We start from the raw sequence: 19,403 nt of genomic DNA on the forward strand, positions 1-19,403 counted from the left end.
AGATATGTTTTGGTATATTTCTGTGTAGATTTTTGTATAGAGTGTGCTTGGGTTTTCCCACATAGGAGTCTTTGGTTTTTAGCACCTGTGATTTACCCTTGGTATATTTTGGGCCCTCACTTGGGGCCCTCAGCTAGTTTTGCCCATATTGCTGAACAGTAGAACAATGTGCCACAACTTGAGAGTCTGCTAAATCTTCCTGAAGGTCTTTTGCAGTCAAGCGGGGGTTCTGATTTGCCTTTCTAGAAATCCTAAGAGCACCAGTTTCAGAAAATTTTCTTCATCTTCCAGACCTCCTCTTGACCTCCACTGTTCCTGTTAACTGCTATTTCTTAATTTTCAACTAAGGAAATGACAACCTAAAAAGGCTTTGCTGTCTTCTAATAGCCTTCTCCTGCTTTGTGGGCCTCAACCATTTTCATTTTGAGAGTGTTAGGCAGCTGCTTAGAAGAACCCATGGCTGCTGTATTTTGGGACAAGGTTAGAGGGAGTCTGGGTATTTATAAAATCTTTAAAATTTGCATCACCTGGCCTGTCCTAATGATGATTGTGAACCAGGCTTAAAGGGGTTTTCCAGGCATTCTCATGATAGGTCATCAATATCAAATCCGACCCATGGCACTCCCGGCTGTCGGCTCTATGAAGAGAAAGCATGTGCATGCGTGCTCTCTTCCTGCTAGCTGCTGCTATGTCTATGGCAAGCAGAAAAATATAGCTGATCAGTGGGGGTGCCAGGTGTGGGACCCCCGACAATCTGATATTGATGATCAATATTAAAATCCTGGCAAACCCCTTTAACCCTGACAGACTATTTAAGGTCTGAGATCCCAGGTGCTCAAATCTCCCTGGGTTCCCATAAGTTTTCAAAGGTACTCCTTTCCTTTTTTCACTCTATTGCACAAAACCAAAATAATACACTGATAGTGCTACAAAAAAATATTCTACATTTTTTAAACCAGCACCTGTATCTAAATACTTTTGTATTTGCATAAATTAAAAATGTATTATAGCCTCTGAGTTATTCAATAAAATGTATCTGTATAGTGCCACCTGCTGCTTATTCTTTTCCTTATTTTTTTGTCCACCTCATTGAGGATGTTGCATGCGCTCTATTTCAATATTCAACTGTCACCAACCATATCTTCTGTTAGAATTTGTGGCAGTTACAAAGCAGTTACTTCAAAGAGCTATAGCAGAAAGGACATGTCCCCTGAGAAAGGACACACACCCTGAGCTGCCAGCTTGAAATAAATCTAGCAGAGAGCAGAGGAATTGGAACAATGAAGGGGGGGGGGGAGCTCTGGAGCCATGTGAGGTACAGGACTGGTTCTAGCTTTGTCGAAAATAGATTGTCATGTACTATATGATGTTTGATTTTAATTCTTACATCAGTCATGGCATAACTCCTTTAATAGACTTTTTTGTCTCTTTACCAACTATTGGTTTGCTGGTTTGCTTACTTGGAGACAGAATTTTACACTAGAATTGCGGCACAATTCTGGTGAAAAACAGTGCATCTTAGGCCTTGCCCTTTTTTCCATGACACTAATATCCCTTTCCACTAAGAACCACCCCTTTTTTGGGCTAGGAACTGAAAATTTCTCTAACCCTAGATGTGACAAATTGCACCGGATTTTAACTCAATTTGAGCCAAATTCTAGGGGCAATAACATTAGTAAATGTGGGCCAATATACAGTATTTAGCATTATAGTAAGGGCCCATTTACATAGGGAGATTATTGGGACAGTCATTCTGAGTTCTTGTTTCTAATAATTGCCCTGTGTGCTTGATAACACACGATGATTATTCCTTGTCTTCTCTGTACATAGGGTACCTGGAGGTTAGAAGTTGTGTGGTATTTTATGCCATTTGTAGTAAATTTTGATTGCAGACAAGGTTTGGCATGGATGTGTCATGCTACCTGTGCAACACTAGTGTACTTGTATGGCTTATCTAATATCTAGATCAGGGGTGCATAATTTTGATCTAAGGGCTACATTGTTAGATTGTATCACTCCCAAGAACCTCAATAAAACTTAAAGCAGAATTCTCATCTAAGACATATTGATAATATATGACATAAATATCTAAAATATGGCAGTCCCACTTCCATTTAGCAGGAGAATGGTGGCCCTCTGCTTACTCATTTTGCACTGCAGGTAGTTGTTGAGGTGGCCTTGCATAAGCACAGCTAGCTCCATTGTAGTTTATTGGAGTTATAGAAGAGTCAATGTGTTCCACAAACCTCCATAAAGTACAATACAAAACACCACATTAATATGCAGCCACCTCTCCATCTCATGTTTTTGAATATACACTGCTCAAAAAAATAAAGGGAACACTTAAACAACACAATGTAACTCCAAGTCACACTTCTGTGAAATCAAACTGCCCACTTAGGAATCAACACTGAGTGACAATCAATTTCACATGCTGTTGTGCAAATGGGATCGAAAACAGGTGGAAATTATAGGCAGTTAGCAAGACACCCCCAATAAAGGAGTGGTTCTGCAGGTGGTGACCACAGACCTCTTCTCAGTTCCTATGCTTCCTGGCTGATGTTTTGGTCACTTTTGAATGCTGGCGTGCTTTCACTCTAGTGGTAGCATGAGACGGAGTCTACAACCCACACAAGTGGCTCAGGTAGTGCAGCTTATCCAGGATGGCACATCAATGCGATCTGTGGCAAGAAGGTTTGCTGTGTCTGTCAGCGTAGTGTCCAGAGCATGGAGGCGCTACCAGGAGACAGGCCAGTACATCAGGAGACGTGGAGGAGGCCGCAGGAGGGCAACAACCCAGCAGCAGGACCGCTACCTCCGCCTTTGTGCAAGGAGGAACAGGAGGAGCACTGCCAGAGCCCTGCAAAATGACCTCCAGCAGGCCACAAATGTGCATGTGTCTGCTCAAACGGTCAGAAACAGACTCCATGAGGGTGATATGAGGGTCCGACGTCCACAGGTGGGGGTTGTGCTTACAGCCCAACACCATGCAGGACGTTTGGCATTTGCCAGAGAACACCAAGATTGGCAAATTCGCCACTGGCGCCCTGTGCTCTTCACAGATGAAAGCAGGTTCACACTGAGCACATGTGACAGACGTGACAGAGTCTGGAGACGCCGTGGAGAACGTTCTGCTGCCTGCAACATCCTCCAGCATGACCAATTTGGCATTGGGTCAGTAATGGTGTGGGGTGGCATTTCTTTGGAGGGCCGCACAGCCCTCCATGTGCTCGCCAGAGGTAGCCTGACTGCCATTAGGTACCAAGATGAGATCCTCAGACCCCTTGTGAGACCATATGCTGGTGCAGTTGGCTCTGGGTTCCTCCTAATGCAAGACAATGCTAGGCCTCATGTGGCTGGAGTGTGTCAGCAGTTCCTGCAAGACGAAGGCATTGATGCTATGGACTGGCCCGCTCGTTCCCCAGACCTGAATCCAATTGAGCACATCTGGGACATCATGTCTCGCTCTATCCACCAACGTCACGTTGCACCACAGACTGTCCAGGAGTTGGCAGATGCTTTAGTCCAGGTCTGGGAGGAGATCCCTCAGGAGACCATCCGCCACCTCATCAGGAGCATGCACAGGTGTTGTGGGGAGGTCATACAGGAACGTGGAGGCCACACACACTACTGAGCCTCATTTTGACTTGTTTTAAGGACATTACATCAAAGTTGGATCAGCCTGTAGTGTGTTTTTCCACTTTAATTTTGAGTGTCACTCCAAATCCAGACCTCCATGGGTTGAAAAATTTGATTTCCATTTTTTAATTTTTGTGTGATTTTGTTGTCAGCACATTCAACTATGTAAAGAACAAAGTATTTCAGAAGAATATTTAATTAACTCAGATCTAGGATGTGTTATTTTTGTGTTCCCTTTATTTTTTTGAGCAGTGTATATATATATGTGTGTTCTTACTAGAGTTGAAAAAGACTCTATCAACTCGGGACTGGAAGATGTGGAGTGGAATATTGAACAGAGAGGAGTCCCAAATATAAGAGCCACAATAATGTTCAGCCGTCTCTCCACTTTATCTTTTTTAATACAGTTATAGGTTCATAATAGAGTTAAAATAAGATGTTTGTCCATCAAGTTCAACCAGAGACTGGGAGAAGAAGTGGAGTAAAATACGGAACATAGAGGAGTCCCAAATAGGTGTGCCAGGGATGGCTGGAGGCCGCACAGTTCACCCTTGGCCTAGACCCTTTTAGCTTTTACTCACGCTTTATGCTTCGCTCAATATCTGCATTGTATAATTAACAAGATCAATGGTGAAATACATGAAGTTGTTTTGCAAGGTGCTCACATTGCTGAGTTGCATTATCTGTCCTTGTGTCTGCCTGTCATAGGTCATTAGCATTTAAAGTCACCAATGAAACAGCAGATTCAAATTGGGCTCATGCAAATGGATGTAATACAGCTCTGTTTTGTACAAATCTGTAACACAGCTGCCATAGAGGCGCATTGACATCTATTGTACCTCCATATGCCTCTGATTTTAGGGGAGAATATCTCCATAAATATTGTGCCTGATCAAGGCCGTTCCTGCAATGCACATCGGATGCAAGGCTATGACGCAGTACAGGTTCTGTGCCTGGGCTCTGCCATGTGCTATAACCCATTGTAAGGGATTGCTCTCTCAAGCAGGGCGGCGGTGACAGATTCTCTTGCAGACCACAGGGTTAAAGTCCAAATGATGCTTTATTTTTATGACACTCCGGCAATACAGGCAAACCCCAGTTATAGCTCACTGGGTAAGGCTACTTTCACATTAACGTTCGGAGCGGGTCCGTCTGATGCTTCAGCTGGGGATCCCTCAGGCTAGGGGAAAAAACCTGCCCCGGAATGGGGTGGACTGGGGAGGTCCCTCTACCAAGTCAACCTTCCCCAGTCCAATAAAATCCAGCCCATAAACTTAACAAAACTGTCTCAACAACCTACACATTGCTGAGACCCTTTTAACTTTCTGGATTTCATTTACCTCGCCCAGGCAGGGCCATCTTTAATGTGGGGCAAAAGGAGCAGCTGTCCCGGGCCCAGTTGCTCCTGGGGGGCCTAAAAGCTGCTGCCTCTTGAGCCCCGCTGGCCACTGGTGACGTGGGGGGCAGCAGCATGGCACAGGGAGATGAGTGCTTACATTGTGGAAGCTCTCATCTCCATAGTCATCTGTATCGCCATCCTCAGGACAGCGATACAGATGGAAGTGCTGCGGCGGGGCAGGGGAGGGAGAAGCGTCTCCCTTCACCGTTCCTCTGATAGGCTGTAGGGCTAGTGCCTGCAGCCTATCAGAGGTTGGTGCAGGGGGCGCGATGACGTCATCGCGCCGCCTGAGCCGTACAGCTTGGGACACAGGCCGGAAGAGGCCTTCATTGCATCACTGCCAGCCTGATGGAGGTAAGTATAAGTGTTTATTTTTTTTTATATGGTACTACTACTGGCACATGATTGGGGGCATCTATGGGGGCACTTGTTATTGGCACATGATTGGGGGGCATCTATGGGGCTACTTGTTACTGGCACATGATTGGGGGGCATCTATGGAGACACTTGTTACTGACACATGATTGCGCTGCATCTATGGGGGCACTTGTTACTGGCACATTATTGGGGAGCATCTATGGGGGAACATCTTACTGGCACATTATTGGGGGGCACTGTGGGGGCATCTATGGGGGAACTTCTTACTGGCACATTATTGATGGCATTTTTTACTGGCACATTGTTGGGTGGCACTATAGGGGCATTTTTTACTGGCACATTATTGGGGGGCATCTATGGGGGCACATCTTACTAGCACATTATTGGGGGGACACTGTGGGGGCATCTATGGGGGCACTTCTTACTGGTACATTATTGGTGGCACTTTTTTCTGGCACATTATTGGGTGGCACTATGGGGGCACTTCTTACTGGCACATTATTGGTGGCATCTACTGAGGCCACAAACAATGGGTATTTTGTATGGGGGACGGGGGGAGAGGAACACTATGGGGGCTTCTACTGAGGCCACAAAGAAGGGGTATTTTATATGGGAGCTCTGTATAGGGGCATTTTATACTGGGGCACATTATTGTGGGCACTATGGGGAAGGGGAGAGAGGAGTACTATGGGTTCATCTATGGGGGGCACTAAGAAGGGGTATTTTAGACTTGCAAATTATGGGGGGCATCTACTGGGGCACTATATATGGGGCATTTTATACTGGTATATTATGGGGGGCCACTAGGAAGAAGGGGAGAGAGGAGCACTATGGGACATTTACTGGGAGCACTATATAGGGATATTTTTTACTGGCACATTATGGGGGCACTATGGGACATTAGCTCAACTTGGGCATTAAAAGGGGGTATTTTTTGCACTGGCACATTATAAGGATAATTATTACTACTGCGAGGCATTATGATGGGCTTTATTACTACTGGGGGTCTATGGGGAACATGATTACTAGTATGGGAGCATTATTACTTCTGGGGCACTGTAGGAGCACTATTACTACCATGTGTGCTCTAGCAGAGAATTATTCCTATTGGTGGGACTTTTGGGAGCACTATTACTGTGGGGGCACCTGTCACGGATGGTGTACAGGAAACAAGACAATGCAATACAATTAATGACTCACTGGATCCACAACTAAGGAACAAAAGGGAGACCCCTACATGAGACCTGCCACTCTCCCTAATTGCTCAGCCTATGCGAACACCCCAAAGGTGGATGGGCGCATATCCACGTACCTCGGCTATCTAATACCTGAAGACCCTACAATAGTGAGGGGACACGACCACCGGCTCCCTACACAAGACACGGAGGGAGTCAGGGTCACCTGAAAATCCAGCAGACAGAAAATCACAAATAAAGGAACAGCACTTATCTTGCAGAGGACTGAGGAATAGAAACCGCATGCACACACACTCCAGGAAGTTGTATAAGCCGCAACCTAATGCATCATGGGGAGGAACTTAAAGGGAAGCAATCAGTCCAACTGCATGACAGCTGAGATAGACTAACGAGATGAGGAACTTAACCAAAACAAAGAAACTCAAGGAGGAGGATCTGGAAAGCTCCTGTCAGAGCTTCTCAGCTGTCTAGTTGTGACAGCACCATGGCACAGTATTTGCTTACCACAATTATTTTTTGGGGACGTTATATTTACAAATCACTGATTGAAATATAGTCGGTTTACGTTCACCTCTTAAACACTTTCACTGATGAATAGAACGTTTGTATATGTGTATATTAAAACATAAACTTTATTAATTCACATTAAAATAGGAAGAGAGTGAATCACTATTGCAAATTAATCACGATAAGGACAAACCCTTGCTAAGCTATACACACAGCTGGGTTGGCAACGGGTTGGCCAGGGAGTCCTCCTTCAGGAACACCCTCTATGCCTTGCTGCGGGTTGTGAGGAGAAATTATCACTGACTCATCAATAAACCCTGTGGTCCTGTTGTGACCAACTGCCAAAATGTAGCTTGCAGGGTAAGGAGTCCCTATCAACTGTTGGGCATTCACCACAGCTGTGGTCGTGATGTAATGCACCTACAGATAAATACCGGGCACTGGGGGGACAGAAGCTGTAAGTGGGGCAAGGAGGGGGACTAGATCCTATATGCAGTGTTCTAGCTGAGTACTATTAACTTGAACTCACACTGTCTAAACTTGGATAACACCCCTAGATACTCTTATTTGCTACCCCTAGCACTGACTCCCTCACAGATACTATGTGCCTGGGATGGCACAGAGCCCTAAACCTAGCAGCTTATTCAGTATATGCCTAGACATCGCCCAGTAACGCTCTTATCCCAGGTTTCTTTAGCTATATCGAGGAAACCCCTTGGGTGATGGCCATATAGTAACTCAAATGGCGAGAACCCTAAAGAAGCCTGGGGCACCTCCTTAATAGAGAACATAAGGTATAGTAGGAGGAACCCCCAGTCCCGACCATACTTTTCTACCACTTTTTTTTTAACATCTGTTTCATAGTCTTGTTAAACCTCGATACCAACCCGTCTGTCTGGGGGTGATACACCGAGGTACGTATCTGTGTGATTTTGAACAACTTGCACAACTCTTTCATGACCTTTGACATAAAGGGGGTACCCTGGTCCATGAGAATTTCTTTGGGATCCCCGTGTGGGAGAACATGAAAAATAATTACCGGGCAATATTTTTGGACGCCATGTTTCGTAAACCCCAGTTATAGCTCACTGGGTAAGGTGAAGGTCCAGCACCACAAAACATAAACCAAACCAAAATGAACACCTGCCCGTCTGGGCTCTAGCTAATACAGTGAAGATCCTAGCTCACTTATTGAACACAGGTCACACAGAGAATTCAGCTTCTCTAGCCCGCAGGGCAGCCAGCTTTCCAGACTTTCTCCAGGCATCACTCTCCCTAGACTAACAGCCTGGGCTGTACTTTATTTCCCCTTAACGTAATAACGATCTCAGCTGGCTTCAGCTGGGGATCCCTCAGGCTAGGGGGAAAATCTGTCCCAGAATGGGGTGGGGTGGACTGGGGAGGTCCCTCTACCAAGCCTACCTTCCCCAGTCCAATAAAATCCAGCCCATAAACTTAACAAAACTGTCTCAGCAACCTACACATTGCTGAGACCATTTTAACTTTCTGGATTTCATTTACCTCACCCAATTGAGGAACCTGAGTGGGATATACACCCCTTCCAGGACTTTACCATACACATTTCTGTTCACTTTACTACACCATATTAAAATGACTGGAGAGTGACGTGACTGCAGTCACACTCAATGTCTATAATTGTTTATATAAGTTTATAATGGTCAAATATGGTTTGTGATGGCTCACCTGGTATTTGTGTATGGAGTGGGTGCCCCAACCAATATAGACACACCCAGTCTATAAAGCAGAAAATAAATATAAAATATATAGTGGTTGTTCACACCTCATTAGGAAGAATTCATCCAACACATTCGTGTGTAAGGTTCCTATAGTATTAAATAATTTATTATACACGTAGGTAACCAATATGTAAGGTGGGTATTCAATGTATATAAATGGTTGTCCAGAGAATGTCAGATGTATCTAAATGGTTGTTCAGAGAATTTCAGATACTCAACTATAGGGACCAAGTTGCGATTGGATCCCTATGATGGATATTCCAGATATTCTTCGTGGAACACTTGGTCAACAACGTTGGGATATGTACAGGGTGGGCCATTTATATGGATACACCTTAATAAAATGGGAATGGTTGGTGATATTAACTTCCTCTTTGTGGCACATTAGTATATGTGAGGGGGGAAACTTTTCAAGATGGGTGGTGACCATGGCGGCCATTTTGAAGTCGGCCATTTTGAATCCAACTTTTGTTTTTTCAATAGGAAGAGGGTCATTTGACACATCAAACTTATTGGTAATTTCACAAGAAAAACAATGGTGTGCTTGGTTTTAACGTAACTTTATTCTTTCATGAGTTATTTACAAGTTTCTGACCACTTACAAAATGTGTTCAATGTGCTGCCCATTGTGTTGGATTGTCAATGCAACCCTCTTCTCCCACTCTTCACACACTGATAGCAACACCGCAGGAGAAATGCTAGCACAGGCTTCCAGTATCCGTAGTTTCAGGTGCTGCACATCTCGTATCATCTGAAGGCAATCGTCTATGCTGTGAAGATACGAGATGTGCAGCACCTGAAACTACGGATACTGGAAGCCTGTGCTAACATTTCTCCTGCGGTGTTGCTATCCATGTGTGAAGAGTGGGAGAAGAGGGTTGCATTGACAATCCAACACAATGGGCAGCACATTGAACACATTTTATAAGTGGTAAGAACCTTGTAAATAACTCATGAAAGAATAAAGTTACGTTAAAACCAAGCACACCATTGTTTTTCTTGTGAAATTCCCAATAAGTTTGATGTGTCACATGACCCTCTTCCTATTGAAAAAACAAAAGTTGGATTCAAAATGGCCGACTTAAAAATGGCCGACATGGTCACCACCCATCTTGAAAAGTTTCCCCCCTCACATATACTAATGTGCCACAAACAGGAAGTTAATATCACCAACCATTCCCATTTTATTAAGGTGTATCCATATAAATGGCCCACCCTGCACATCAATCCGCATATACTGCAATTCATCCAGCAGTTAATTCATATTACAGTCCCAATAAACAAGTGCAAAAATAAATAAATAACCATATGTTTATTTATTTTTGCACTTGTTTATTGGGACTGTAATATGAATTAACTGCTGGATGAATTGCAGTATATGCGGATTGATGTACATATCCCAACATTGTTGACCAAGTGTTCCATGAAGAATATCTGGGATATCCATCATAGGGATCCAATCACAACTTGGTCCCTATTGTTGAGTATCTGAAATTATCTGGACAACCATTTATATTAATCTGACATTCTCTGGACAACCATTTATATACATTGTATACCCACCTTACATATTGGTTACCTACGTGTATAATAAATTATTTAATACTATAGGAACCTTACGCACGAATGTGTTGGATGAATTCTTCCTAATGAGGTGTGCACAACCACTATATATTTTAAGTTTATAATGGTGTTACGCTTCACTTACCTCCCTGTTTTCAATTACCTTACCGCTGTGATTTCATGAGTAGAATAATTTATACTAGATTGCTGTGGGTAATCTTAAGTAAACATATTTTGTTGTACTTGTTAGATTCTCAATAATCATATAGCCTTTAAAATTGTGTTTGCTTTGTAACCTTGCCCGTCATGTTCTATTGTCTGTGCATTTATGTGCACAAAGTAACAACGTTGTAGTTTCTGTAGTAGTCATTACAGTGTATTTTATTAATCCAAACAAATCTGTATTTACCAAGTAATAAATAGGCAGCGGGTACAATGAAGTTACCATGTATTAAATCACAAAGACATTTATACCTGGAAACAGTCTTCTATTAGGAGGCAAGTAACGGCAACACCAAAAGCACTGGTCTGTGACTGCTATTCAGCTGCATAGTTGGTGAATAAACCTCCACACTATTGAAAACAGTGAGTGCTCAATTCTCATCAATTCTCTCTGCTATTCAGCTGGGTATTTAGTAACTTGAGCCCACATATTATGTGTATTACATAGCTAGAACTTAATGGCATGTTTTAATGTCGTTATAGAGCAAATACGCTGACATTAGCAAGGCAAAATCGGACAATATCAAAACACATTTGGATTTGTTTTCGTACTGATCTTTACCTGATGTGATCTGCTGGAAGGAATTTTGGGACTGGGTGAAAGGCAGTTTAATGGAGCATTATACTAAATGTTTAACCCCTTAGTGACCACTAACGTAAACATAGGGGGTTTGAGCTAAACAGCTGGCTTTAATCAATCATTACATGTACCCAAAATGGTGCATTAAAAACTAGAACTTGTCCTGCAAAAAATAAGATCTCATACAAGTACATTGATGAAAAAACTAAAAAGTTATAGCTCTTGGAATGAGATTTAAAAAAAATGTGTGTGGTCACTAAGGGGTTAAAGGTACCTGCCACTACAGTCCTTATATAGTCCTTACTATATTTGATTTATATAGTAGATGACATTACGCACTTTATAAAACAACAATTGTATACTTAACCATTTGCATAAGTATAAATGAGTGTAAAAAAGTATAGTTCACTTGTATCATTTTCCAATGTTTACTAGCCAAGCAGATACCAAAGGAAGCCCCTTTTACATGCATTGGCAATAAGTCAAATATCCTCTCATACTGCAGTGAAGGTGGCATGCTTCCTGTCTGATGTCTATTAACTACGAATAGTGTCTACTTTATTATCTGGCAATGTGCCACCTATCTGCCAAATTCGAGAAAAAGTAAAAAAGTATGCACATTCACAAAAATGCTTCATTGAAAATGAGGGAAGTGTCTATTGTGCCTTACTTTTTTTAAAATCACAAATCAATTTCAACCTTTTAATACAATTAGCAGTACCACTTAAGAAAAAAATGTCTGCTATAGCTAGAAGTGCTGCTAAAATGTTGGTCATTTTAATAAATCTATTGCATGTATCTGCATCTTGACCTCCAATATGTTTTATACGTATTCTGATTATACGTGTATTTCATTGAACTTACTGGCAGTTTACAGATATCCCAAAGTTGAGTAAGGTATTGACTTGATCTGCGTCCCCTTTCCAGGCGGCTTCGTACAGTAAGATCTTTTTGTTTTCCAGAGAGTGAGTCACTGATGAGCTTAAGTGTGGACATCTCTCCAGCTGCCATTGCTTCAGCCCCCCTGTTCTTCTGACTTGTCTTTCAGATTTGGAAAGCGAGATGGAATCATGAAGATCAAGCAGTTTCCATGCAATTTCCATTTGCTCAGACATTGTTGTAATTGCTTTGCAAGTGCAGCTCAGAGGAAACCAGGTACAGTCTCTGCATTCAAAGCTGAGAATGCCTTCCCACATTCCAACGCTGTCAGATTAAGGTTGAGCCTAGTCCTGTTTTACGGTTGTCATGGGCAGCACCATTTGACACTCAATGTGTAAGTCTCTGCTCAAGGTCACTAGACTTAATTTCTGTTATTCTTACATTCCTTCCTTTGTTACACGGTGGATTGAAACATTACAGTATTGTGCTAAAACAATAGGTAATCTTTTGTGGACAGATTAACCCAAAAGCCATTTTGGCTATACCTTTATACTGTATATCGTTTACTAACAGCATTCTACCCCGAACAGATCTGCTTTAAAGGGGGTTTCCAGGTCCCTGAGATTGATGACCTATTCTCTGACACTACATACACACACTGATCAACTGCTCCCTTCAGCCATCAGCACTGGAACTAGCACTGTAAATGGAACAGAAGGCACAACACCATTCAAAGTGTAGTGACCTTGTTGGCTTACTGCAGTCCAGCTTCCAGGAGCTGAGCTGTAGTAACCCAGCATGGCCACTACACTGTGAATGGAGCCGTGCTTTCTGTTCTATTCCCAGTGTTAGTTTCAGTACTGGGGTTGCAGGGAACCGCTGGTCGGTGGAGTGCAGCGTTTTGGACCCTCAACGATTGGATATTAATGTATTAGGATAGGTCATCATTGAGCCTGGAAAACCCGTTTAAACTAATGTTATGTTCTATTACACAAGATTCTATTGTAGATCAAGGACCTAATGCAGTGGTTGTATGTGGAGTTGAAAAGTACACTGCTCAAAAAAATAAAGGGAACACTTAAACAACACAATGTAACTCCAAGTCAATCACACTTCTGTGAAATCAAACTGTCCACTTAGGAAGCAACACTCAGTGACAATCAATTTCACATGCTGTTGTGCAAATGGGATAGACAACAGGTGGAAATTATAGGCAATTAGCAAGACACCCCCAATAAAGGAGTGGTTCTGCAGGTGGTGACCCCAGACCCCTTCTCAGTTCCTATGCTTCCTGGCTGATGTTTTGGTCACTTTTGAATGCTGGCGGTGCTTTCACTCTAGTGGTATCATGAGACGGAGTCTACAACCCACACAAGTGGCTCAGGTAGTGCAGCTTATCCAGGATGGCACATCAATGCGAGCTGTGGCAAGAAGGTTTGCTGTGTCTGTCAGCGTAGTGTCCAGAGCATTGAGGCGCTACCAGGAGACAGGCCAGTACATCAGGAGACGTGGAGAAGGCCGTAGGAGGGCAACAACCCAGCAGCAGGACCACTACCTCTGCCTTTGTGCAAGGAGAAACAGGAGGAGCACTGCCAGAACCCTGCAAAATGACCTCCAGCAGGCCACAAATGTGCATGTGTCTGCTCAAACGGTCAGAAACAGACTCCATGAGGGTGATATGAGGGCCTGACGTCCACAGGTGGGGGTTGTGCGTACAGCCCAACACCGTGCAGGACGTTTGGCATTTGCCAGAGAACACCAAGATTGGCAAATTCGCCACTGGCACCCTGGGCTCTTCACAAATGAAAGCAGGTTCACACTGAGCACATGTGACAGACGTGACAGAGTCTGGAGACGCCGTGGAGAACGTTCTGCTGCCTGCAACATCCTCCAGCATGACCGGTTTGGCATTGGGTCAGTAATGGTGTGGGGTGGCATTTCTTTGGAGGGCCACACAGCCCTCCATGTGCTTGCCAGAGGTAGCCTGACTGCCATTAGGTACCGAGATGAGATCCTCAGACCCCTTGTGAGACCATAAGCTGGTGCGGTTGGCCCTGGGTTCCTCCTAATGCAAGACAATGCTAGACCTCATGTGGCTGGAGTGTGTCAGCAGTTCCTGCAAGACAAAGGCATTGATGCTATGGACTGGCCCGCCCGTTCCCCAGACCTGAATCCAATTGAGCACATCTGGGACATCATGTCTCTCTCTATCCACCAACGTCACGTTGCACCACAGACTGTCCAGGAGTTGGCAGATGCTTTAGTCCAGGTCTGGGAGGAGATCCCTCAGGAGACCGTCCGCCACCTCATCAGGAGCATGCACAGGCGTTGTAGGGAGGTCATACAGGCACGTGGAGGCCACACACACACTACTGAGCCTCATTTTGACTTGTTTTAAGGACATTACATCAAAGTTGGATCAGCCTGTAGTGTGTTTTTCCACTTTAATTTTGAGTGTGACTCCAAATCCAGACCTCCATGGGTTGAAAAATTTGATTTCCATTTTTTTATTTTTGTGTGATTTTGTTGTCAGCACATTCAACTGTGTAAAAAACAAAGTATTTCAGAAGAATATTTAATTAATTCAGATCTAGGATGTGTTATTTTTGTGTTCCCTTTATTTTTTTGAGCAGTGTATTTTAATGTGAGCTCTCAAAGCCCAAATTAATGTTTTCTACATAACTATTTGCCAAAGCTTTGCTATCTGTGACAGTAAAACATATGCTATGCTTGATGGCCATAATATATTTCTTACCATTTTTTGTTTTATTACAATTAGATTATTTCTTTAATATCCTATGTTGGTAGTGGTAGGGTTCTGTAGACGTATTCCTTCAGTTAAATACCTAAAAAAAAGTTTCTGCTAGAACTTTTGGTGACCAGTCCAGAATATGTGACACTATGTTCTGCATTGGTCGTCATTAGAGAGGTTATCCAGGGACATAATAAAAAAAAATCATTACGCCTCTCCACCATTCCTTCACTAATGCAGTTTCTATGTTGTTCCTGTCCATGCTTCTCTCCACTTCCTGACCTGGCTCCACATGCTGGAAATGCCAGGAGATGCCCACCTAGTTATCACTGGCCTTAGCAGTGACCTGCCTCAGCCAGTGATTGGCTGACTGGTATTTTGCTGGCATTTCCAGCATTTTTAGCCTGGACAAGAGGTGGGCAGCAGGGGAAAATGCAGTGTCAAAATGGAGGATTGGTGGAGGGAAGTGATTCTGTCTATTTTAACCCTTTCTAAACCTTATTTTTTTTAATGTCTGTCTCCCTTTAGTATGATGATATTTGTGTGAGGGCATTGGTGAAGATTTTTCAAAACTGATTCAAACAAAAGTAGAGGAGTTGTCCATATCAACCAGTCAGATTGCTGTTACGAGCAACAATTATCTTTTATCAGCTTGTTTACTCTGGTGCTTGCCGGAAGGTGTTTTTAATTGGTATACCTTTAAATATATTCAATTTCTGTGCCTCTTTCCTGGAAATAGTGAAAGCTCTTTGCTAGTGTCTTACAGTCAGGTCCATAAATATTGGGACATCGACACAATTCTAACATTTTTGGCTCTATACACCACCACACTGGACTTGAAATGAAACGAACAAGATGTGCTTTAACTGTAGACTGTCAGCTTTAATTTGAGGGTATTTACATCTAAATCAGGTGAACGGTGTAGGAATTACAACAGTTTGCATATGTGCCTCCCACTTGTTAAGGAACCAAAAGTAATGGGACAGAATAATAATCATAAATCAAACTTTCACTTTTTAATACTTGGCTGCAAATCCTTTGCAGTTAATTACAGCCTGTAGTCTGAAACGCATAGACATCACCAGATGCTGGGTTTCATCCCTGGTGATGCTCTGCCAGGCCTCTACTGCAACTGTCTTCAGTTCCTGCTTGTTTTTCGGGCATTCTCCCTTCAGTTTTGTCTTAGCAAGTGAAATGCATGCTCAATCGGATTCAGGTCAGGTGATTGACTTGGCCATTGCATAACATTCCACTTCTTTCCCTTAAAAAACTCTTTGGTTGCTTTTGCAGTACGCTTTGGGTCATTGTCCATCTGCACTGTGAAGCGCCGTCCAATGAGTTCTGAAGCATTTGGCTGAATATGAGCAGATAATATTGCCCGAAACACTTCAGAATTCATCCTGCTGCTTTTGTCAGCAGTCACATCATCAATAAATAAAAGAGAACCAGTTCCATTGGCAGCCATACATGCCCACGCCATGACACTACCACCACCATGATTCACTGATGAGGTGGTATGCTTAGGATCATGAGCAGTTCCTTTCCTTCTCCATACTCTTCTCTTCCCATTACTCTGGTACAAGTTGATCTTAGTCTCATCTGTCCATAGGATGTTGTTCCAGAACTGTGAAGGCTTTTTTAGATGTAATTTGGCAAACTCTAATCTGGCCTTCCTGTTTTTGAGGCTCACCAATGGTTTACATCTTGTGGTGAACCCTCTGTATTCACTCTGGTGAAGTCTTCTCTTGATTGTTGACTTTGACACACATACACCTACCTTCTGGAGAGTGTTCTTGATCTGGCCAACTGTTGTGAAGGGTGTTTTCTTCACCAGGGAAATAATTCTTCGGTCATCCACCACAGTTGTTTTACGAGGTTTTCCGGGTCTCTTGGTGTTGCTGAGCTCACCGGTGCGTTCCTTCTTTTTAGGAATGTTCCAAACAGTTGTTTTGAACACGCCTAATGTTTTTGCTATCTCTCTGATGGGTTTGTTTTGTTTAAGCCTAATGATGGCTTGCTTCGCTGATAGTGACAGCTCTTTGGATCTCATCTTGAGAGTTGACAGCAACAGATTCCAAATGCAAATAGCACACTTGAAATAAACTTTGGACCTTTTATCTGCTCATTGTAATTGGGATAATGAGGGAATAACACACACAGGGCCATGGAACAGCTGAGAAGCCAATTGTCCCATTACTTTTGGTTCCTTAAATAGTGGGAGGCACATATGCAAGCTGTTGTAAAACCTACACTGTTTATCTGATTTGGATGTAAATACCCTTAAATTAAAGCTGACAGTCTGCAGTTAAAGCACATCTTGTTCGTTTCATTTCAAATCTATTGTGGTGGTGTATAGAGCCAAAAATGTCACCATTGTGTCGGTGTCCCAATATTTATGGACCTGACTGTACATCATAGTCCATTGGCCTTGTTTCAGTGCATTCTGGGATTTGTGGTTTCACAGACTTATTTTTGTCTGTATTGTTGTTGTACTTGTGGGCCTAGCTTTGTGTTTGCTGTTTTCGTCTTCATCTTCTATTGTTTTGTTAAATTTAGCAGTTTAAGTTCAGTTTTTGCTTGGGTTTATTCCTTCTACCTACATTTATTGCACATACCTGTACACTCTAACTGCATGCTGTCTGTTCCATTGCAGGACTCCTTATTTATTGCCATCTTCATCCTGTTTGCTGCCATCTATTGGTGAGTTTATTGTTTATTTATTTTATGCACTTATATAGCGCTACTATATTCCACAGCGCTTTACAGACATTATCATCCAACTGTCCCCAATGGGGCTCACAATCTAAGGTCCCTATCAGTATATCTTTGGAGTGTGGGAGGAAACCAAAGTACCCGGAGGAAACCCACACAAACACGGGGAAAACATACAAACTCCATGCAGATGTTGTCCTTGGTCGGATTCGAACCTAGGACCCCAGCGCTGCAAGGCACCAGTGCCAACCACTGAGTCACCATGCTGCCCATGTTGTTAATTTGTTGCATACTAGTCCGATTGCTATGGTAGGAAACTAAAACAAGGAATTACCAAATTAAAAACTAAAGAAGGAAGTATATGGAAGAAGATAAAGAACTAGCTGACTGCCTCAATGAATACTTCTGTTCAGTTTTACAAAGGAAAATGAAGGAGAAGGACCTCAGTTGGGAAAGAAGACTAATGAATCTTTTGACGCATGTGTCTTTACAGAGGAAGAGGTTCTAAGTCAACTGTCTAAAATTAATAAAAATAAGTCACAGGGGCCTGATGGGATACACCCAAAGCTATTAAAAGAGCTCAGCGGTGAACTAGCAAAACCATTAACAGATTTATTTAACCAATCACTGGCAACAGGAGTCGTCCCAGAAGATTGGAAATTAGCAAATGTTGTGCCCATTCACAAGAAAGGTAGTAGGGAGGAATCGGGCAACTATAGGTCAGTAAGCCTGACATCAATAGTGGGGAAATTAATGGAAACCATACTTAAGGAGAGGATTGTGAAACATCTAAAATCCCATGGATTGAAAGATGAAAAACAGCATGGGTTTACTTCAGGGAAATCATGTCAAACTAATCTTATTGATTTTTTTGATTGGGTGACTAAAATAATAGATGGAGGAGGTGCAGTAGACATCGCTTATCTAGACTTTAGTAAGGCTTTTGATACTGTCCCGCATAGAAGGCTTATCAATAAAGTGCAGTCATTGGGCTTGGATTCCCATATTGTTGAATGGATTAGGCAGTGGCTGAGGGACAGGCAACAGAGGGTTGTAGTCAATGGAGTATATTCAGACCAAGGTCTTGTTACCAGTGGGGTACCTCAGGGATCTGTTCTGGGACCCATATTGTTTAATATCTTTGTCAGCGAAATTGCAGAAGGCCTCAATGGTAAGGTGTGTCTTTTTGCTGATGACACAAAGATTTGTAACAGGGTTGATGTTCCTGGAGGAATACACCAAATGGAAAAGGACTTAGGAAAACTAGAGGAATGGTCAAAAATCTGGCAACTAAAATTTAATGTTGATAAGTGCAAGATAATGCACCTGGGACGTAAAAACCCAAGAGCAGAATATAAAATCAGTGATACAGTCCTAACCTCAGTATCTGAGGAAAGGGATTTAGGGATCATTATTTCAGAAGACTTAAAGGTAGGCAGACAATGTCACAGAGCAGCAGGAAATGCTAGCAGAATGCTTGGGTGTATAGGGAGAGGAATTACCAGTAGAAAGAGGGAGGTGCTCATGCCGCTCTACAGAGCACTAGTGAGACCTCATTTGGAGTATTGTGCTCAGTACTGGAGACCATATCTCCAGAAGGATATTGATACTTTGGAGAGAGTTCAGAGAAGAGCTACTAAACTGGTACATGGATTGCAGGATAAAACTTACCAGGAAAGATTAAAGGACCTTAACATATATAGCTTGGAAGAAAGACGAGACAGAGGGGATATGATAGAAACTTTTAAATACATAAAGGGAATCAACAAGGTAAAAGAGGAAAGAATATTTAAAAGAAGAAAAACTGCTACAAGAGGAC

General features: G+C 42.8%; 1 protein-coding gene across 1 annotated transcript in view; it reads right to left on the reverse strand.

Annotated features, from left to right (window-relative positions):
- The window catches only part of LOC121000027 (ankyrin repeat domain-containing protein 65-like), a 34,332-nt gene extending 21,940 nt beyond the window's left edge, over nucleotides 1-12,392 (reverse strand). The window contains exon 1 of the mRNA XM_040431056.1: nucleotides 12,106-12,392. Within this exon, the coding sequence (XP_040286990.1) occupies nucleotides 12,106-12,356 (251 nt within the window). The 5' untranslated portion in view covers nucleotides 12,357-12,392. The remainder of the gene's footprint in view (nucleotides 1-12,105) is intronic.
- Nucleotides 12,393-19,403: the final 7,011 nt, after the last annotated feature.

The sequence above is a fragment of the Bufo bufo genome, chromosome 4 (assembly GCF_905171765.1).
Source record: "Bufo bufo chromosome 4, aBufBuf1.1, whole genome shotgun sequence".
In the NCBI taxonomy this organism is placed as follows: domain Eukaryota; kingdom Metazoa; phylum Chordata; class Amphibia; order Anura; family Bufonidae; genus Bufo; species Bufo bufo.